At 44.4% G+C, this 15,527-nt stretch overlaps 1 protein-coding gene across 1 annotated transcript in view; it reads left to right on the top strand.

The window, feature by feature from the left end:
- Positions 1-15,527, top strand: part of SFMBT2 (Scm like with four mbt domains 2) — a 112,635-nt gene that overhangs the window by 63,184 nt on the left and 33,924 nt on the right. Inside the window, exons 8-11 of the mRNA XM_062580475.1 lie at positions 4,594-4,695; positions 5,346-5,493; positions 11,198-11,280; positions 14,849-14,975. Of these exons, the coding sequence (XP_062436459.1) occupies positions 4,594-4,695; positions 5,346-5,493; positions 11,198-11,280; positions 14,849-14,975 (460 nt within the window). The remainder of the gene's footprint in view (positions 1-4,593; positions 4,696-5,345; positions 5,494-11,197; positions 11,281-14,848; positions 14,976-15,527) is intronic.

The raw sequence follows: 15,527 nt of genomic DNA, 5'->3' as shown, positions 1-15,527 counted from the left end.
TCTACATTTTGGCCTTCCCTCAATCGCACTTGTCAAAATGAGAGGGTCTATTTGCTCACGTTGTGTCTTACCAGGGGAACTTCTGCCTTCCTGCAGAGAAGTATGTCTTTGGGGAAAATTACTCCATGTTTAGCAAAGGAAGCTGATGAATTGCAAACAAGACTGATTCATCTGCAGATAATGCAGAGGGCTGTATTTGGGAGGGATTCTTTCTTTCTTTCTTTCTTTCTTTCTTTTTCTCAATTAAAAAAACAAATGCCAGATTCCTGTAGAGGCAGTTTAACTACTGCTATAGTGGTGTTTGTGAGTGGTTACCACACATGAGCTTTGTGATTAAAATTAGGCTATTAGAAGCAGCCAGTTTCATGAGGAATTAGGGAAAACACTAGGGGAAGCGATTACTTTCAAAATAAAAACTGAATCAAATAATATGTTTCCAGCCATACCAGATGGGGCCTGCTTCTTCTGTGTCTTTTGGTAGGGTAAACCGGGAGAGGTGTGACTGAAGGCAATAGCATTTCACACTGTTAAAGCTGGTGAAAATGAAAGGAGACTCAGGTCAACCATCTCTTAATTGTTCACTGTTTCTAATCAGCCTCTCGCTTTGCAACTTTTCAGCACTCAGACTTGGTTCTGAATTTTACACGATGTCGCAGTCTTTAATTAGCATGGACAAGAAGAGCCTTGGATTTTAGGGTATTTGAAAATCAGAGTTCAAATTCAAGATTTTTTCCTCTTATCTAGGAACTCTAAGATACTGGGTCTAAAACGAGACGTCTTCAGTGTTGTGTCTTGAGCAGGATGGGCTACAAATGAGCATCTCACTGGTCTGAAGAAGATGCTGTTCCTGGGGTTGTGGACACAGCTAGAGCAACCAGCTCGTAATACAGCTTCTCAAAATGTCATGTTCAAAAGGCACTTGGCCAAGTCCCACTGTTGTCTCTACACTGTCCTGTGTAAAAGTACCAGAGCTCCATCCTTCTGTGGCCAGACCACTGCCATTATATGGACAGATTTGGGTGTATCTGCACTTAACTGACATTGGTTGTGTAGACATACTTAGATGTCCAAAGATGCAATTTATGACTGTGATTTTGAAGAATATTTGTTGAATTCAAGACCTAATGCTGGTGCTTAGTGGATATCGGTGACTTTATTATTAGGATGTAGGCACATAACTCTCAGAGGCCTTTTTCTGAATCCTCTCTGCATCCTTCAGAGTCTGAATACTTTTGTAAATCTGTTTTTGGATCACTTCTGCAGTGGCCTCTAGGCTCCCAAGTCACCTGGAGGTTTTCAAAGCCTCCACTACATGTGTCTCAGTGGATACAAAGGAGAAAATCATTCAACACTCTCAATACCTAATGAAGAGAGCTGGGAAGTAGGAGCCTGGGTTTTCCTCCCAGTGCTGTCACTGATGTGTTATATGATCTTCAGCCTTCCCAACGTTCGATCCTACAGCTGGGAATAGAGAGGTAGTCCCAGATCTAGGAAGCTGTTGCAAAGTTTGTATGTGTTCTTGCAGAAGGGTTATGAAAGCATGTGCCGTAAAAAGCCATACTACATGCTTTCATGATAATGACAGTGGTGAGTATCAAAGTGTGTCCATCTGCCAGATGTCACGGTCCATGCATGCTGGCAGATCTGCAAACACATCTGCACTGTGCACTGCTCTGAAACTGTGAGGGTTCCGCCAAGCTTAATCGCTTCTTGAGATCCGTAGCGAGATTCATTACAGCCCTGGGTTTTACCAGCATGGTTTGCACTGTAAGTGGCAAGACTTTGCTCGACGGAGGGTGCTGTAATTTTCCATTCATAACTTGTGAGTGCTGTCACGGGCTGTAATCCATCGTGTTGGACACTTTGATCCTTTGAATGAATGACAGCGGGGCTCGTACTGCATTAATTTTGTGTAATTTTCACTTCAGTCTAAGGGACTTTCCAATATCCTGGTGGTTTTCAGGACTCATGATCCCTACAGAGGGCTGTCTGCTGGTGAAAATTAATTAATTAGTCAATGCAGGTAGTAGGTCTGCTCCTTGGAAGCATTGCCTGCCAGTGGAAGTAAAGGTTCACCATACATAAAGCTATAAAATGCTTCAGCGGGTCCAAAATATTCTACCCATTCATCTCCTTTTGAAGGCAAGTTTTGATGGTATCTACTCGCTTGGAATAGCTGCTGGAGTCTCTTTCAAGCTAGCGTTCAAACACCAGGACATCCATCAAGAGGGAAATAAATGGGGGAGAGTGCAGCACAAAGAGTGTCGTGGGCAGTCCTCTTCTCGCAGTTGCTTTTATTAAGCAGGCGTATTCGCTGTGAATAAAGGAAGGAGAGAGCAGTTCATTATCCAGTGTTTCACTTTGAGGCTAATACTAATTAAAAGCTTTGCCTTCACTTCAGTGGAACCTATTCTTAGAAATTATGTAAATTAATTGGAGTTTTGAAGAGGAGCATATGCCGAATCCTAAGCAATTCCCTGCTGGCTGAGGGAACTGCAGCCCTGGAGCTGCAGAATGGTGTCAGGATCTTTTTTCTCCTTGTGCCTGCAGAAATCTAAGGCTGTTTCTGTAAATCTGATGATTCTCTTTAAATACCTGAGGGAGATCAAATACGCAGACCCTGACCATTTGCTGGGGAGATGTGATACGAAGACTTTTTCTCCCTGAATGCTTTTCCATCTCAAAAGCGACATTTAACAGACTTTTTATTTCTACAACCCTTCCCCAAACAAACATACATTCCTGCTTCAAAGAGAATTTTGCCCCAGAAAAGGGAGAAGTACCTGAGATCCCATGAATTCCCCTTGGGAGTTCAGTCTTGCCTTTCCTCTAATGGGAACAATCTCTACATGCTACGGTGAATGAAGAGGAAGATTTGACCCTAGAATACACAGTGCATGGAGAGAAGGAGATATGCTTTTGAAGTAAAATTGTTTTAAATATATATATTCTTTTTCCCGTGGATTATTTTTTCCCTTTGAAAAAGGCCAGAGCAAATAGAAGCAGCGGAACCAAAGAAACTGATTCATATAAGAATGAGAAGCAACGTTGCTTAAGTGTTTCCACCTCAATCAACAAATCACTTAAAAAGTTGATGAAACTACTTGCATGTTTAAAGATAAACATGATTAAGTACTTTGGTGGATCTGGGCTTTTTATATATTGAAGGAGGATATGAGCATATATCAAATCCTGGATCTTTTGATGTGAAGACATCACTTGCTTCCAGATGTACATTTTGCAAAGTAGCCTTTTCTTTATAACCTCACCCCAAGGATTAAGACACTCCAAATGGAGATCCTGGTGCACTGAAAGAGGCAGCCTGCCTGTCCGGATGCATTCTGCTTTTGGTGGTTTGAGGTCTGAAGTTTTCCTAGCTTTTCAGTAGTAAAGATGGCAATTTTGATAACCCACGTCTCTGATAATATCTCATGTACTGTCCAATCCCTATTTACAAGGAGCCAGACTCTCTTTCATTATGTAGTCTTTTATTCCATGAAACATGCTCAGTGTAAAGCTGATAGAAATGAGTCTTGTAAAAAATGTAAAAATCCTTATCTCTGTTGGCGCCAGGAATACAGGTTCCCAAAATAGAAGCTGTCAAGTCTGCAGGTGAAGACGGTTCTTGGGGGAAGAAAGTATAATGACATACAACTGCGGATCAATACAGAATCATTTAGAACGAGAATACAACACGTAGCAATGAATGTAGATGTGAATGACATTGCTAACCGCTTATCAGGTTTCTGCATGTCTTTTGGATTTCAGTGTGTGTTAACAACATCTCCATTCGTACTTGTGTTGGTTAATGGTTTTGCTGCTCAAATGAACACAAAATACTATTGTTACTTACTTTAGAGTTAAAATACCAGCTTGTGCGCCTTATAGTGTCCTGATGGTGTCCTGATGGGCTGAGTAATTTGATAAGATGTTGCACAATAAATTGGTGGCAAATTATGGAGTCCAACCTAGGTTTTACCTTTGGCCTCCCAGCCAGAGAGAAGACCTCTCCATCTTTTGTACATGGAGACCAGCATTGGTGCTTAATTTCAATGTCCTACAAGAACCAGCAATCCTCCTATGTATATCAGAGCCATCCTGGGCTACTCTGCCTGAGGGATCTTGGTTGCAGTCCTGACCTCCCCCACGCCTCTTTCAGGGTAGGAAGGCTGGCAGAGATCCCTCCTGGTGAAGAGATTCTGCCCAAGGGCAATTTTCAAGTAGCTGTTTCTCTGGATGAGCCCAGAGAGGTCCTCGCTTTGGTGTGCACAACACCCTTGATCACTGAGTTCAATTTAGATACTGCAGGTGAGATAGATGCAACATCGCACTTGAGATCTGGTGGGTTTGGTCCTGCGGATCTGCTCTTCGGGAGTCAAGCTATCCTGGTTACCTCTTTTCCTGCAGCTGAGTTAGCGTGAAAAGATAACATTCAAACTCGTTGGAGTTTGTTTGAACACAGTTGTAGCTGGAGAGCAATCTGGTGATCAGCTAGGGGACAAAATCCAAGCAAATTCACTGCAGATAAAAGGACGTCCCCTTCACTGCGGGCGGTGCTGACACACTGTTCCTCTACCCTGTCTCTTCTCGCAGGACCATGCTGATTTGAGAAGCCACTTCTTCACTGTAGGGATGAAGCTGGAGGCGGTGAATATGAGGGAGCCATTTAATATCTGTCCTGCATCAGTGACCAAGGTGAGCTCCTGGAAAGGAGTGCTAAAAAGGCTGATTAGGAACATCTTGCTGATTTCCACCTCTTTTAGAAAAATGCCAGTGGAACTTCATTGGCTGGAGAACACATTGAAAAAGAAGTTTTTTTTAAAAAAAATCATGGATATTTCCTCCACAGTGGATTGTTTCTGTCCTTCAAGCTTTACCAGGTGACTATATAAGCACTTAGATCTGATGGGGGTATGCTGCATGGCTGTCTACCATCTTTGTTTAGAAGAGCATTTATCCTTAGCTTCCCTCCACACATACGTATTTTTCCAGTATATCTGGGAAACCATATGAAATAAAACAGCTGGACGTAGAATGTGCCAGGGTATTTAATACACTTTCTGAAAACCAGGAGTGGGGAAGGCTCTGGGGCATCCAGGATCACCTCCAGTTCCTGCACAGCTATAGTCATACTGAGAAAAACCTCAACCCTCAGCTCTTTCCCTTGCCTCCAGTTTACCCATCTGAAAATGCCTTGGTCTGGTAGAAACACCTTGATGAAATGTGTTAGGTGAGAACGGATTGTTTTCAGTACTAGTTTGATTCAAGGACGTGGCTGTTTCAGCTTTCTGCATTTGCTAATGTTACAGCAAATTTAACTTCTGTGTTTCTTTTTCTCCTCCTAGGTTTTTAACAATCATTATTTTCAAGTGACCATTGATGACTTGCGATCTGAACCTAGCAAAACCTCCATGCTTTGCCATGCGGATTCCCTAGGGATCTTGCCAATACAGTGGTGCCTTAAAAACGGAGTCAATCTCACACCTCCCAAGGGTTCGTATGCACCGTTTTGATTTCTTGGTGATTTGTGGGCTTCCTCCAAAGGAAGCTTACCTGTTCTTACCGCCTTTAAGACCCCGTTGCTGTTTGCTTGAGAGCATCACACTAAATATCGCGAGCTGATGCGGCTCCATCGAGTCGCTGGAGCTGCTCCGGTTGGTGTCACCTGGGGAACGTCTCTGCAAACGCATCTCATGGGGGGATCTGTGCATCTGTGTTTTGCAGGCTGAAGAAGGCTGTACCAATGTGTAATGAATCCCTGAAAAATGCATCTTGGGGATGCTTTGTTGAGAGAGCAGGAGGGGTATTAAGGGATATTTTTATCCCACAGTAATATCCACTCTGCCAAGAGAGAGGGTGATCAGTTGGGTAAGTGGAGGTTGAGTTCAGATCGCTGCTGTTTTGAGCTGTTAGTCTGATGTCAGAGGGCTGTTTCACCCTATTTTCCCTCCAGTCTCCATCTGTAGGACACTTCCCTACACCCAGGGGATGGAGCGTTATGTATTAGAGCGAGAGAGACGTGATAACGCATAAAGCAGACGGCGAGCAAATTTTACCGAAGGAAACACGGCGAATTTGGGTTTGGGATTGTCCTTGAGGTCAGGCAGAGCCGTGCCACCCGGCTATGCTTTAGCGTCCACATTGGCACAGCACTGAGCCCGAGCGAAGCTCCCATATCTAAGCGGCTTCTGGATGGAAATCAGCTTGTGCCCCACCAGCTAAACTCCCAGCTGTCCGCCCCAGAACATGTGGACATTTCTTCAGCCTTCTCAGAAAGTCCCAGGCGAGGGCAAATTGCGAGCAGTGCTCGGATCAGAGCCAGCAGAAACAGCCTCTGACCATGGTGTTTCCCAACTTTGGCGCAGCCCAGTTAATTACTTGCTGTTTCAGACAACCACCTGTGGTGTCCTAGCAATATTTTTTCGCTTGTAAAAAGCGTCTGCTTTGTGGAACTGTGGATTTTTTAATCTGGCCAGTGTGTTGATCCTTTGCCAAAAAAAAAAAAATTGGTGTTGCTTGGGAGCAAAAAGAAATGCCTCAAAAAAAAAAAAAAAAAAAGGAAAAAGAAAAAAAAGAAATAGCTTATGAAATTTTGTGCAGGTTTATCGTAATTTTGGGAAAAAAGCTCTGTTGCCAGTTCCAAGGAAATGAAGGGTTATTCATCCTAATGTTTTTGCTGACCGTAATTCAGCGTCTGCTGGGCCTACCTCTGCGAGATTCAAAGGAGATTCAAAGTCCTGTCATGTGTGTCCAGCATGCCTTTTTAGCGCTAGTAATTTGAAATTCCTGCCAGTGTCTGGGAGCCTTGTGCATGCAGCTGCGTTCCATGTATCCATTATTTTCCTGCTACTTTTAGTGAAATAATTGTGCTCTCTGGATGCTTTATCTCTCTCCTACTTAAACTGGGTATTAGTGGTAATGCTGGTGTAAGCACTCGCCAGTAGTGAGCACAAAGTTAAAGCAACGGGTGGGTATGTGGTGTGATGCCTTGGCTGCACTGGGCTCCTCAGACAGCATACAAAGTTTCCCTTCGTTCTCTTGATCGAAATAAAGTTTATCTTCTGCTGTCAGATCCGAAGTCGTGGAGGGAAGCATAAAGAGGTAGTGAGTAAATGACAGATATATGCGCCCTATATATTACTGTATTTCTTTTTGTGCATGCGATGGCTGCGTGCCCAAGCTGCATCTTAACACTTTTGGTGTCAAAAGCCTTCTCCATTGGCAGAGATGTTCTTTGAGTCACTAGGGTGTGATCAGACCTCTGAGTGATTTCTAAATGATTTGTTTGAGAAAAGCTAGGTGGAAAGTGGCATGCATCCAAACCAGCAAAGCTCATTGAGGGAACCAGCCTGTTCGAAGCAGAATAGTATCAGTTTTGCATAAAGAAATATGCCTAATATATATGACTGATACGAGAGAGCTGCAGTGCTGCGGAAGTGGGGATGGCTGTGGTGTGAGCTGGCTGCTGATGAGCCAGTCTGCGGGAGGAGGAGGAGATCCCACCGTTTCTGCCAAAGCCGCTCGGTGACTTTCCCTGCCCTCGGGTCTCCAGAATTGTGGATTCCAGCACATGGCTTTTACCAGCCCACTGCTTCCCCAGTGCTCAGGTATTTCTGACCAACTTCATCCCCGGCAGAGAACATGTCGATGGTATTTGGTGTTGCCCAAGTAGTTCTTCTTGTGAAAAGCAAGAAATTTCCATGGAACAGAAGATGACAATGAGACACTACAGATGTTCTTTTTTTCCCCCACTTTTCTTTGCGAGAAAAGTTACTTTGCTGTCCTCTGGACTTTTTTCTTTTTTCTTTTTTTTTTTTGTTAACTGTGGTTGACAAAGAGGTTCTGTGGTTATAAAACCAGTTGAGTTGATTTCACAAGAACAGTGTGGCAGGTTGGCATATTTGAGTTCCCAGTACTTTTTGTCTTCTTGCCTTTGTGTTTCAGGCCTTAGTTGAAGCCCTACCGTAGATGAGTCATGAACAGGAGGTGAAAACATTTGCTGCTAGAAATAGAGAGCAGTGTTTTGCTGTACAGTGCCAAAAATGAATACCCATTTACTGCTGCTGTATAAACATTGAACAAGCGCTGTTTGTATTTGCTAGAGCTGGATTTATAGACCACTTCCCTTTAGAGGAGCGACCATTGTTCCTTTTTATGAGCTACTAAGGGGAGTGGGGGGGGAACATTTCAGTAGCGCTACTAGTTGTAAGGTTTCCTAAGGAAATGCTGCTTCCAAATCCTGCAGTGCATTTGCACTGTTATTTGCTTCTGATTAAACTACCGAGCTTTCCCATGCTGAGAGTTGAGGTAGCAAACACAAGCAGGTTTTGCATGTTTTGGGAGCAGTGCATGAATGAAGCAAGCGAAGTTTTGCACTTTATCACTTGGGCTGAGACGTTAAGTGTAACAGCGTGGGAAGGCCACGTGCTAATGGAGCTCTACGTTTGCATTCTTAGGTTCAGGGAAAAGGCTGCAGAAAGGTCCAGGCTTGTTTGCTGCCAGTTCCCCAATACGCTCCTCTTGGAGCGATCCTTGTGGGGCTGCAAAAGTGAGTTATGGCAAACTCTGTTACTGTCCTCCGTGATTTTGTTCCTGCTGAAGTCTGTAGCCAGAGGTCTCCTACTGATTTGGATGGTGCAGGGCCAAGTCAACAGGTGGTTGTGCGGTGACGACTAAATAATATTTTTATACTTCGCTGAAACCGTGTCCACATACCTTTTTTTCCTGTCTGCTCTGCCAAGACTGTGTATAGCTTGCAATTTAGATCCAAAAAATGTCCATGGGGGGTTTAAACTAGAGGCAAGAGAACATGTAGAACGTGGGCAGGTTTCTGTATCTCTGATCCCTGGGTGATTTGATGTGGACCACTACAGCATAGATGTCTCCATCTGAGCCAGCCACTCCAGCTGCCTATAGAGTCACTAGAGAAACCTTCATGGACTGATTCAGTTTCTTCTGAAGGAGGACAGAGAAATCACATCTGGATGTGTCTGCTTCTCCACTGACTGCTGAGCAATAGGCATTTCCACTGCAAACATATGTGTTTGATCAGATGAATTTCCTCTGACCTGAAGTGATCTAGACTTCTCTGCTAGTTTTACATGTCATCTTATTAAGCTGAAAACTATCTGGCAAGCAAATAAATGGAGGGAAAAAAGGAGATGGAGAAGAGATGGGAAGAAAATACTATTTTAGCGATCGGATGTTAACGTATGTGAAAACGATGCAAGGATTGTTTTTATGAGAAATGAAGATTCTTTTCATAAATAATTATTTTTTCTTTGTATTTCCCTGTGTCTCTTTATTACCTGTTTTCCTACCATTATCACATTTTACTATCAGACTTCCATGCCCCACAGAGACCAGGAATCCTAGGAATTTTTTTTCCTAGACCAGGAATCCTCTGTGCTCAAGGTTTTGTCTTTCATTTGTTTGTCATGGGTGCAATCATTAAAATTAGAAGTTCGTCTTATCCCACATACTTGTATCTTGGCAGGATGCTTGAGTGTTTATTGTCGAAATCTTTATTTCTTTTTTTGACTCTGGGTGACTGATAGGCATACTCCCCTCCATATTCCAGCCCTTTTTTCCCCTGGAAAAAAAAATCAGAATTTTCACTGTCCTAAAAGATTCATTCTCACGTGAACTTAAGCGTCCCTTTCTGCCTATCAATGAAAATGACATTAAGCAATGTTCAGTGAGAATGAGTCCAAGTTGAAATACCAAATAGGGAGGTTGATCTGAGAATTTGGCCTTTAAATGACTCCTGAAACTTTCCAGTGCACGTGGTTGTGCAATAATATTTTTGCAGCATCATCTCAGGCCCTGAACAGGATTAGCACTCTTTTCTTTCAGGCATTGTAAAAACATAGGTTAAGAGCTAGCCAGAAAAAAAGAAAAAACCAAAACTCTGTCCCAGGAGTTTATTGCTTAAATACCCAGGTGAGAGCTGTAGAGGAGTAGAGCTCTGTTTTGTGTCTCTGTGTTGGCCCTGTTTTAGAGCCCCTGTAAGTCACTGTTGCCTCCATCTTTCGCTAGAACCTAGGGCCTGAAAGGATCATCTGGTTGATGAGACTTTAGCCTAGGAGCTGGGAAATCTGGGTTCATTTTCCTGCCCTGCTCTAGGTTCCTCTATGACCTTGGATAAGATGTTTACTCTGATGGGACTCAACTCACGTAAGTTGAGCTGTTGGAAATTCAATCACATCGTGACTGTCCATAGTGACTTAAGAGAGGAGAATTTATTCCATCCTAATGGAGGTTGGATGAATCGGCTTTTAAGTGTGCTGATCCTTTCTCTGTGAACTACTGAGGGACCCTTGACATCCAGTTTCAGTAGCCCCAACTTGTAAGTAGCTAAAGCAAAGAGAGGAGTCCATGGCTAGTCCCACCTGGAAAATGGAGACAGTAACACTTCTTTGCTTGATAGTTATGGCATTATTAAAGCCTGTAAGATGCTTAAAGGAAAGGGAAAATATGGAAAATAAAGATCCTTAATTGCTTTTTAATGAAGATGTGGCGTTTGCCTTGATGTGTTTGGCAAAGATTACCTCTTGCATTGGGCTGCTGCGTGCCACTGAGCAGCTGCCCACCGCTCAGAGTCCGCTGTTGCAGTGGTGCTGCATGCACACATTGCCGTCAGCCAGAGGCGTTCCCTGAGGAGGGGGCGTCTTTCTTTTATGTGCAGGAGGACAGACTCTATTACGGGACCCTGCAACAGGCACGTAGTATTTAGCTAGTAGGGTGCTAGGACACAGAATAGCTAGTCTCTATCCCTTTTCTGTGCTTTGTCACTCCACGTTTCAGTCCCTAAGAGAAATGCAGAAGGTGCATGACCAGGGGCTGGAGATGTGTTGACGGCAGTTTTAGTGGTATATAGACAGGAGTCCAGAGCAGTTTGGGGAACTGGCTCCCATGAGTAGCATCCAACTGTGTCCCCTGGGGAGCTAGCTCCCCTCTGCAGGGAAGGCGAGCCAAATGGGATCAGTTGGGAGCTCACGGCAGGATGGGGTGGACCGGACACGTTTCCTTCCATCAGCGTCCATTGTGTGGGTTTTCTTCTCTGGAAATTCAGGATAATAGCAATGAGCTGCCCCCAGGACCCGTGGGCCGATGCTTTCCACTTGACCGAGATGCAGCGGGACGTGGAACGCGCGGGGTGGTGGCTGACGGCGCTCCCTGTTTTGTCTTCCTGCAGGTTACTGTGGCCAGGACTTCGACTGGGCGGATTACCTGAAGCAGTGCGGAGCGGAGGCAGCGCCTCAGCTGTGCTTTCGAAACGTAAGCTCTGTTTTTCCCTTTGCGTGGTGCTTGCCCATCAGTGTGAAACAGGGCTGCTCGCCGCTCGGCACTAACCGGTGCGGCCGAGCCTTCAAGGAGGCTCCCCCAGAGCAGCATGAGTTTGTCTTCAGATCTCCATCCCTGAAAGATTAAAAAATACTTAGTTTTTTCTTTATCTGATCCATTTAGATTATCAGCTCTTCACATCTCTCTGATTTTATACCATACCCCTCACAAGAAGGATCTGAGCTTACCCTTACAAATAATTCAAATGCTATATAAAAACCCCTTAAAACCAGATGAAAAAATTCATATGATGTCACCTGGCCCTTTTCACTTGTTGGATGGTGTTTCTTATTTCCAGAGGGATACATTCAACTAAATCAAACGCACTTAAAAAATACGGTCGAAATTGCTGAGCTCAGAGTGTGAGGATAACATAGATGAAGCCACGTGGCAGCTCTGCTCTTTGGGGCTGTTCTTGTAGTTCCTTGCTACAGCAGCAGTGATGTGTGAATGAGTAGCACATCATTATGCTGTAGGCCGCTAAGATTTTGAGCTTCAAAAACAGTTTTTTGCAGGCTGTTTTCCAGCATTGGCAATCCAGCACGGCTTGATCGTACAGGAATTTACTGCTTGGGAAGTGAAGCGGTAATCTAGTGCTTTTATTGATGCTCCCATCAACTGGTAGAAGTCGAGATCCCATCAATAACTCAGGCCAAAAATCAGCACAATCTTCTTTAGGGTTTTGCAAATACAGTGGTGTTGTAAAAGGTGGACCACTGATTCCTCCGGGAGTTTCATAGCCTTCTGCTAGACTATCGTACTGAGTTTCTGTGCAATTTTGGATTTGGAAGGAGAAGGTTTATCCTCACCTAGAGGTTGTGTGCTCCTCTGCAGATGTGCTGTGAAGGCCTGAAGACCTGGAGAGCCATGCTGAAGTGGGGAGAGCTCTGGGTGCAAATCCTCAGGCCGTTTCCTGAGCTCTCGGTCTCCCTTGGAGTTCACTGGAGAGATGTGAGATAGGGCAAAGCAGGTAGAGGGTCTCTCACACCATCCTTCTCATATGCAGTGTCTCAAGCAGATGCGAGTCTCGGGGACGGCCTGTTAGTGAAGGGCACAGTACACAAGACACCTGTCGCTTTTCCAGCAGGAAAAATTCTGCAGAAATTGTACAGTACTGCAGAATTTGGAGTTTCTCCCATGGCACGTCTGAGAGCTGTGAAATGGTCAGCCTTCTCCATGCCAGCCCAGAATAGACCTTCAGTTAGACCTTGTGTTTGATGGAGTCCAAGGCTCAGCCTCAGCTTCCTGTATCATCCACAGAGTCTCATTCAGCAGTGAAATCATAAGTCAAGATTTCTTTGCCCCATTTCTTCGCTGATGCTATGCAAAAACCTCGAAGGACCTTAAGCTAAGATAAAAGGCTCCGAGGAAAGATGGACAATGCTGCATCATTCCAATATACCATGACAGTCATTGTGTTTCCTCTCTTCTGCTGGCATCCCTCTCTTGTCTTTTTATCTCTTTTTCTCTTTAGTCAAGTAATGGATCTGTGCTCTCAACGCCAGCAGCCTTGAGAGCAGACTCTGTGCAATATTCTCCAAAGATTAAATCAGGTCTAAGAATATTCCTTTTTTTTTTTTTTTAAGGGAACATTCATCAGATGAACATGTGTCTGTTATGCTTTCAGTCTCGATAATGCAGTTTTCTGCGGAGAGATGCAATCTTGCCGTTGTCGCTCGTGCAGCCTCCCTGGCTGGTTGGTCCGTTTGTTTCGTGGCTGTGAGTGGCTCTTTGATAGAAGGCTTATTGCGAGCAGATCTTCCACGCAGTACGGCCAGACGTGGTGTTGGAAGTGGATGTGTTGTAACTGTTTCCCCAGGGGGGATATTTAACAGGGAGAGGCAGTTATGAAAGGGATTGATGTGACCAAATGCTTAGTAAAATAAACTCCCAGCTAACTGTTTTGCCATTGATTCTGAATAAATAGCCTCCGGCACCGAACTGCAATGAAAGGAGCCGGTGTGATGATAAATGACATTTCCTTGTTAGCTAACGTAAAAAGGATTTAAACAAACTCACCGTGCTTTTCCATAGTCCTGCCTATCAGCAGCTTTTACAGGGTGAAGCTGATCTGAATGCTGGGCAGAGTTTGGAACAGTCTAAGAAATATTTGAGACTAAAACCACATTTTTGGAAGGCCTTTTAATGAAATAAAAGGTTGGATCTAGAAGTATTCAGTGTTGTGAATAGCTCCCAGTGATGGGTGAAGATGGAGTGCCGGTGGTGCTAGGTGCTGTAGCAGGAAGATCCTATTTAAATTTGGCGTCCAGTTGCTCACAGGGAATTGCTGGATGAGAGAATGGTATCGTTTGGAGTCAGTGACAATTGTTACTCATCCGAATTATTATTAGGGAGCCAAAATTGCAGCCAAGAAAGGGAATCCTTTTGCGTTACTCTGCTACATTTTAGGGATAGTGCTGGTGGGGATACTGGGAAGAGGCTGAGCTTAAGTAAAGGGAGAGGGGACACTGGAAGGGCAGAGAGGGCAAGGATGTAAGTGGATGAGTTGAGTAACTTGAGGCTTGGCTTGAGCAAAAGCATGAGATCACTGGGCTTTGGGAGGTTTTGGAGAGCATTGTAAGTTCTTGGAGGTCCTTTGAGCCTGAGATCATCTGCAACAGCTGGAACCAGAGGCAGTGGTTCATTGTGTTGGTGCTGAGCCATCCTGGCTTGTGGGGTGCAGGAGGGACTGGGACAGCCTTCTGCAGGGTTTTTTCAAGAGCACATTAGCCTAAAGCAGCTGTTCCTACATGATTTGAACTGCAGCTTCTCTCAGGCTCCCAAACTCTTCATAGAGCAGGAGCCAACATATTCTCACGAACCTGCATTTTAGTCTTAGTTTATTCTTTGGCTAATGACTCCTCCTTTGGGTACCATTGCTGTAACACCTGGCTTGGCTTTGCCTTCACAGGGGCAGAAAGGAGGGCAGTAGGGGCCTCAGGCAACCTGTGAAAGATCTGTTTCTTCGGTACTGCATATAAGTGTACAGAAATACTGCTGTGATAGTAAACACAGCCAGCTCCATCTACACCTACCAACCACCTGTGTGGATGGAGTTACTTACTTAGAGTCTTCAGAGAAGGACCTTGCACACTGAGCTTAAAATTGCCCAAGTGAAAAAAAGACTGCTTGAATAGGTTACTCAAATATGTCAAGCATTAGTCAGCCTGGGCAGTTGTGTGAAGAAGTGAGTCTCTGCTTCTCTAGTCTCAGGCAAGATGGAGCGTTTTCTTTAGAAAGTTTCTACTAGCAAAAGAAGAGATATCCAAGCAGACCAGATCTGGGAACCCTCTTTATAATACTGCATTGCCAACAGTGGCCAGCAGTTGTGTCACTGGCCACGGTCAACATTGCTTCCTGATCTGTTGCTATCATTTATTGTTCTTAGAGGTGTCCATTTAGAGTCTGGATGCCATGGTAAATTATTTCTGAGCCAGTAGCTTATTTAAAGTCATTCAGTGTTGCAGCGCCATGTTTCAGAGTTGGCCTTTGACTCTTTCAGACATCCTTCAGCCGTGGCTTTACTAAGAACATGAAGCTGGAGGCTGTGAATCCCAGGAACCCTGCAGAGATATGTGTCGCTTCTATCACCTCAGTAAAAGGACGGTTAATGTGGCTTCACCTCGAAGGTATGTGCTGTAAAGGCTTCTTGTTTGCTTTGTACAATGGTATGTGATTTGATCAAACTCTCTTTAATTTTGTCCTCCATCCTCTGCCCATTACTGTTTCCTCCAGCCTTGTTTTTTTTACACATTAATCAATAAGCTAAGTTTTTAAGAATTACCTTCCCCTGCTCTCCCCCCATGAGGGAGCAACAAGACCTTCCTCCACCTTCCTAACCATATGGACTTCAACAGTCATCTCTGCTGATGGTAGAAACCTTCTCACTGCCATCACGATGGATCTCGCTCCTAGAGATGGACATCTGCCGTATTCAAGCAGCTGAGAATTCCAGTGAACTTCCCAACATGCACTCCCTTGGTTCTCCTGTCCCCCTGCAGCAATCCCATCCCTTCCTTCCTCTTCCTTTCCCTCCTTTCCCTCCTTTCCCTCCTTTTTTTCTTTCTTTTTTTTTTTAACGTAGATCCATGAAATTTTTGCAAGCTGTGCTGTTCCTCGCCTTGAGCGCTGCATCCCTCCATCCTTTGGCAGTGCTACTTTCTTGAGCTAGGAGAGCTCTT

Source organism: Rhea pennata, chromosome 1, assembly GCF_028389875.1.
Source record: "Rhea pennata isolate bPtePen1 chromosome 1, bPtePen1.pri, whole genome shotgun sequence".
Classification (NCBI taxonomy): domain Eukaryota; kingdom Metazoa; phylum Chordata; class Aves; order Rheiformes; family Rheidae; genus Rhea; species Rhea pennata.
Note: the sequence above shows the minus strand (reverse complement) of the source record. Positions and strands in the feature narration are given on the sequence as shown.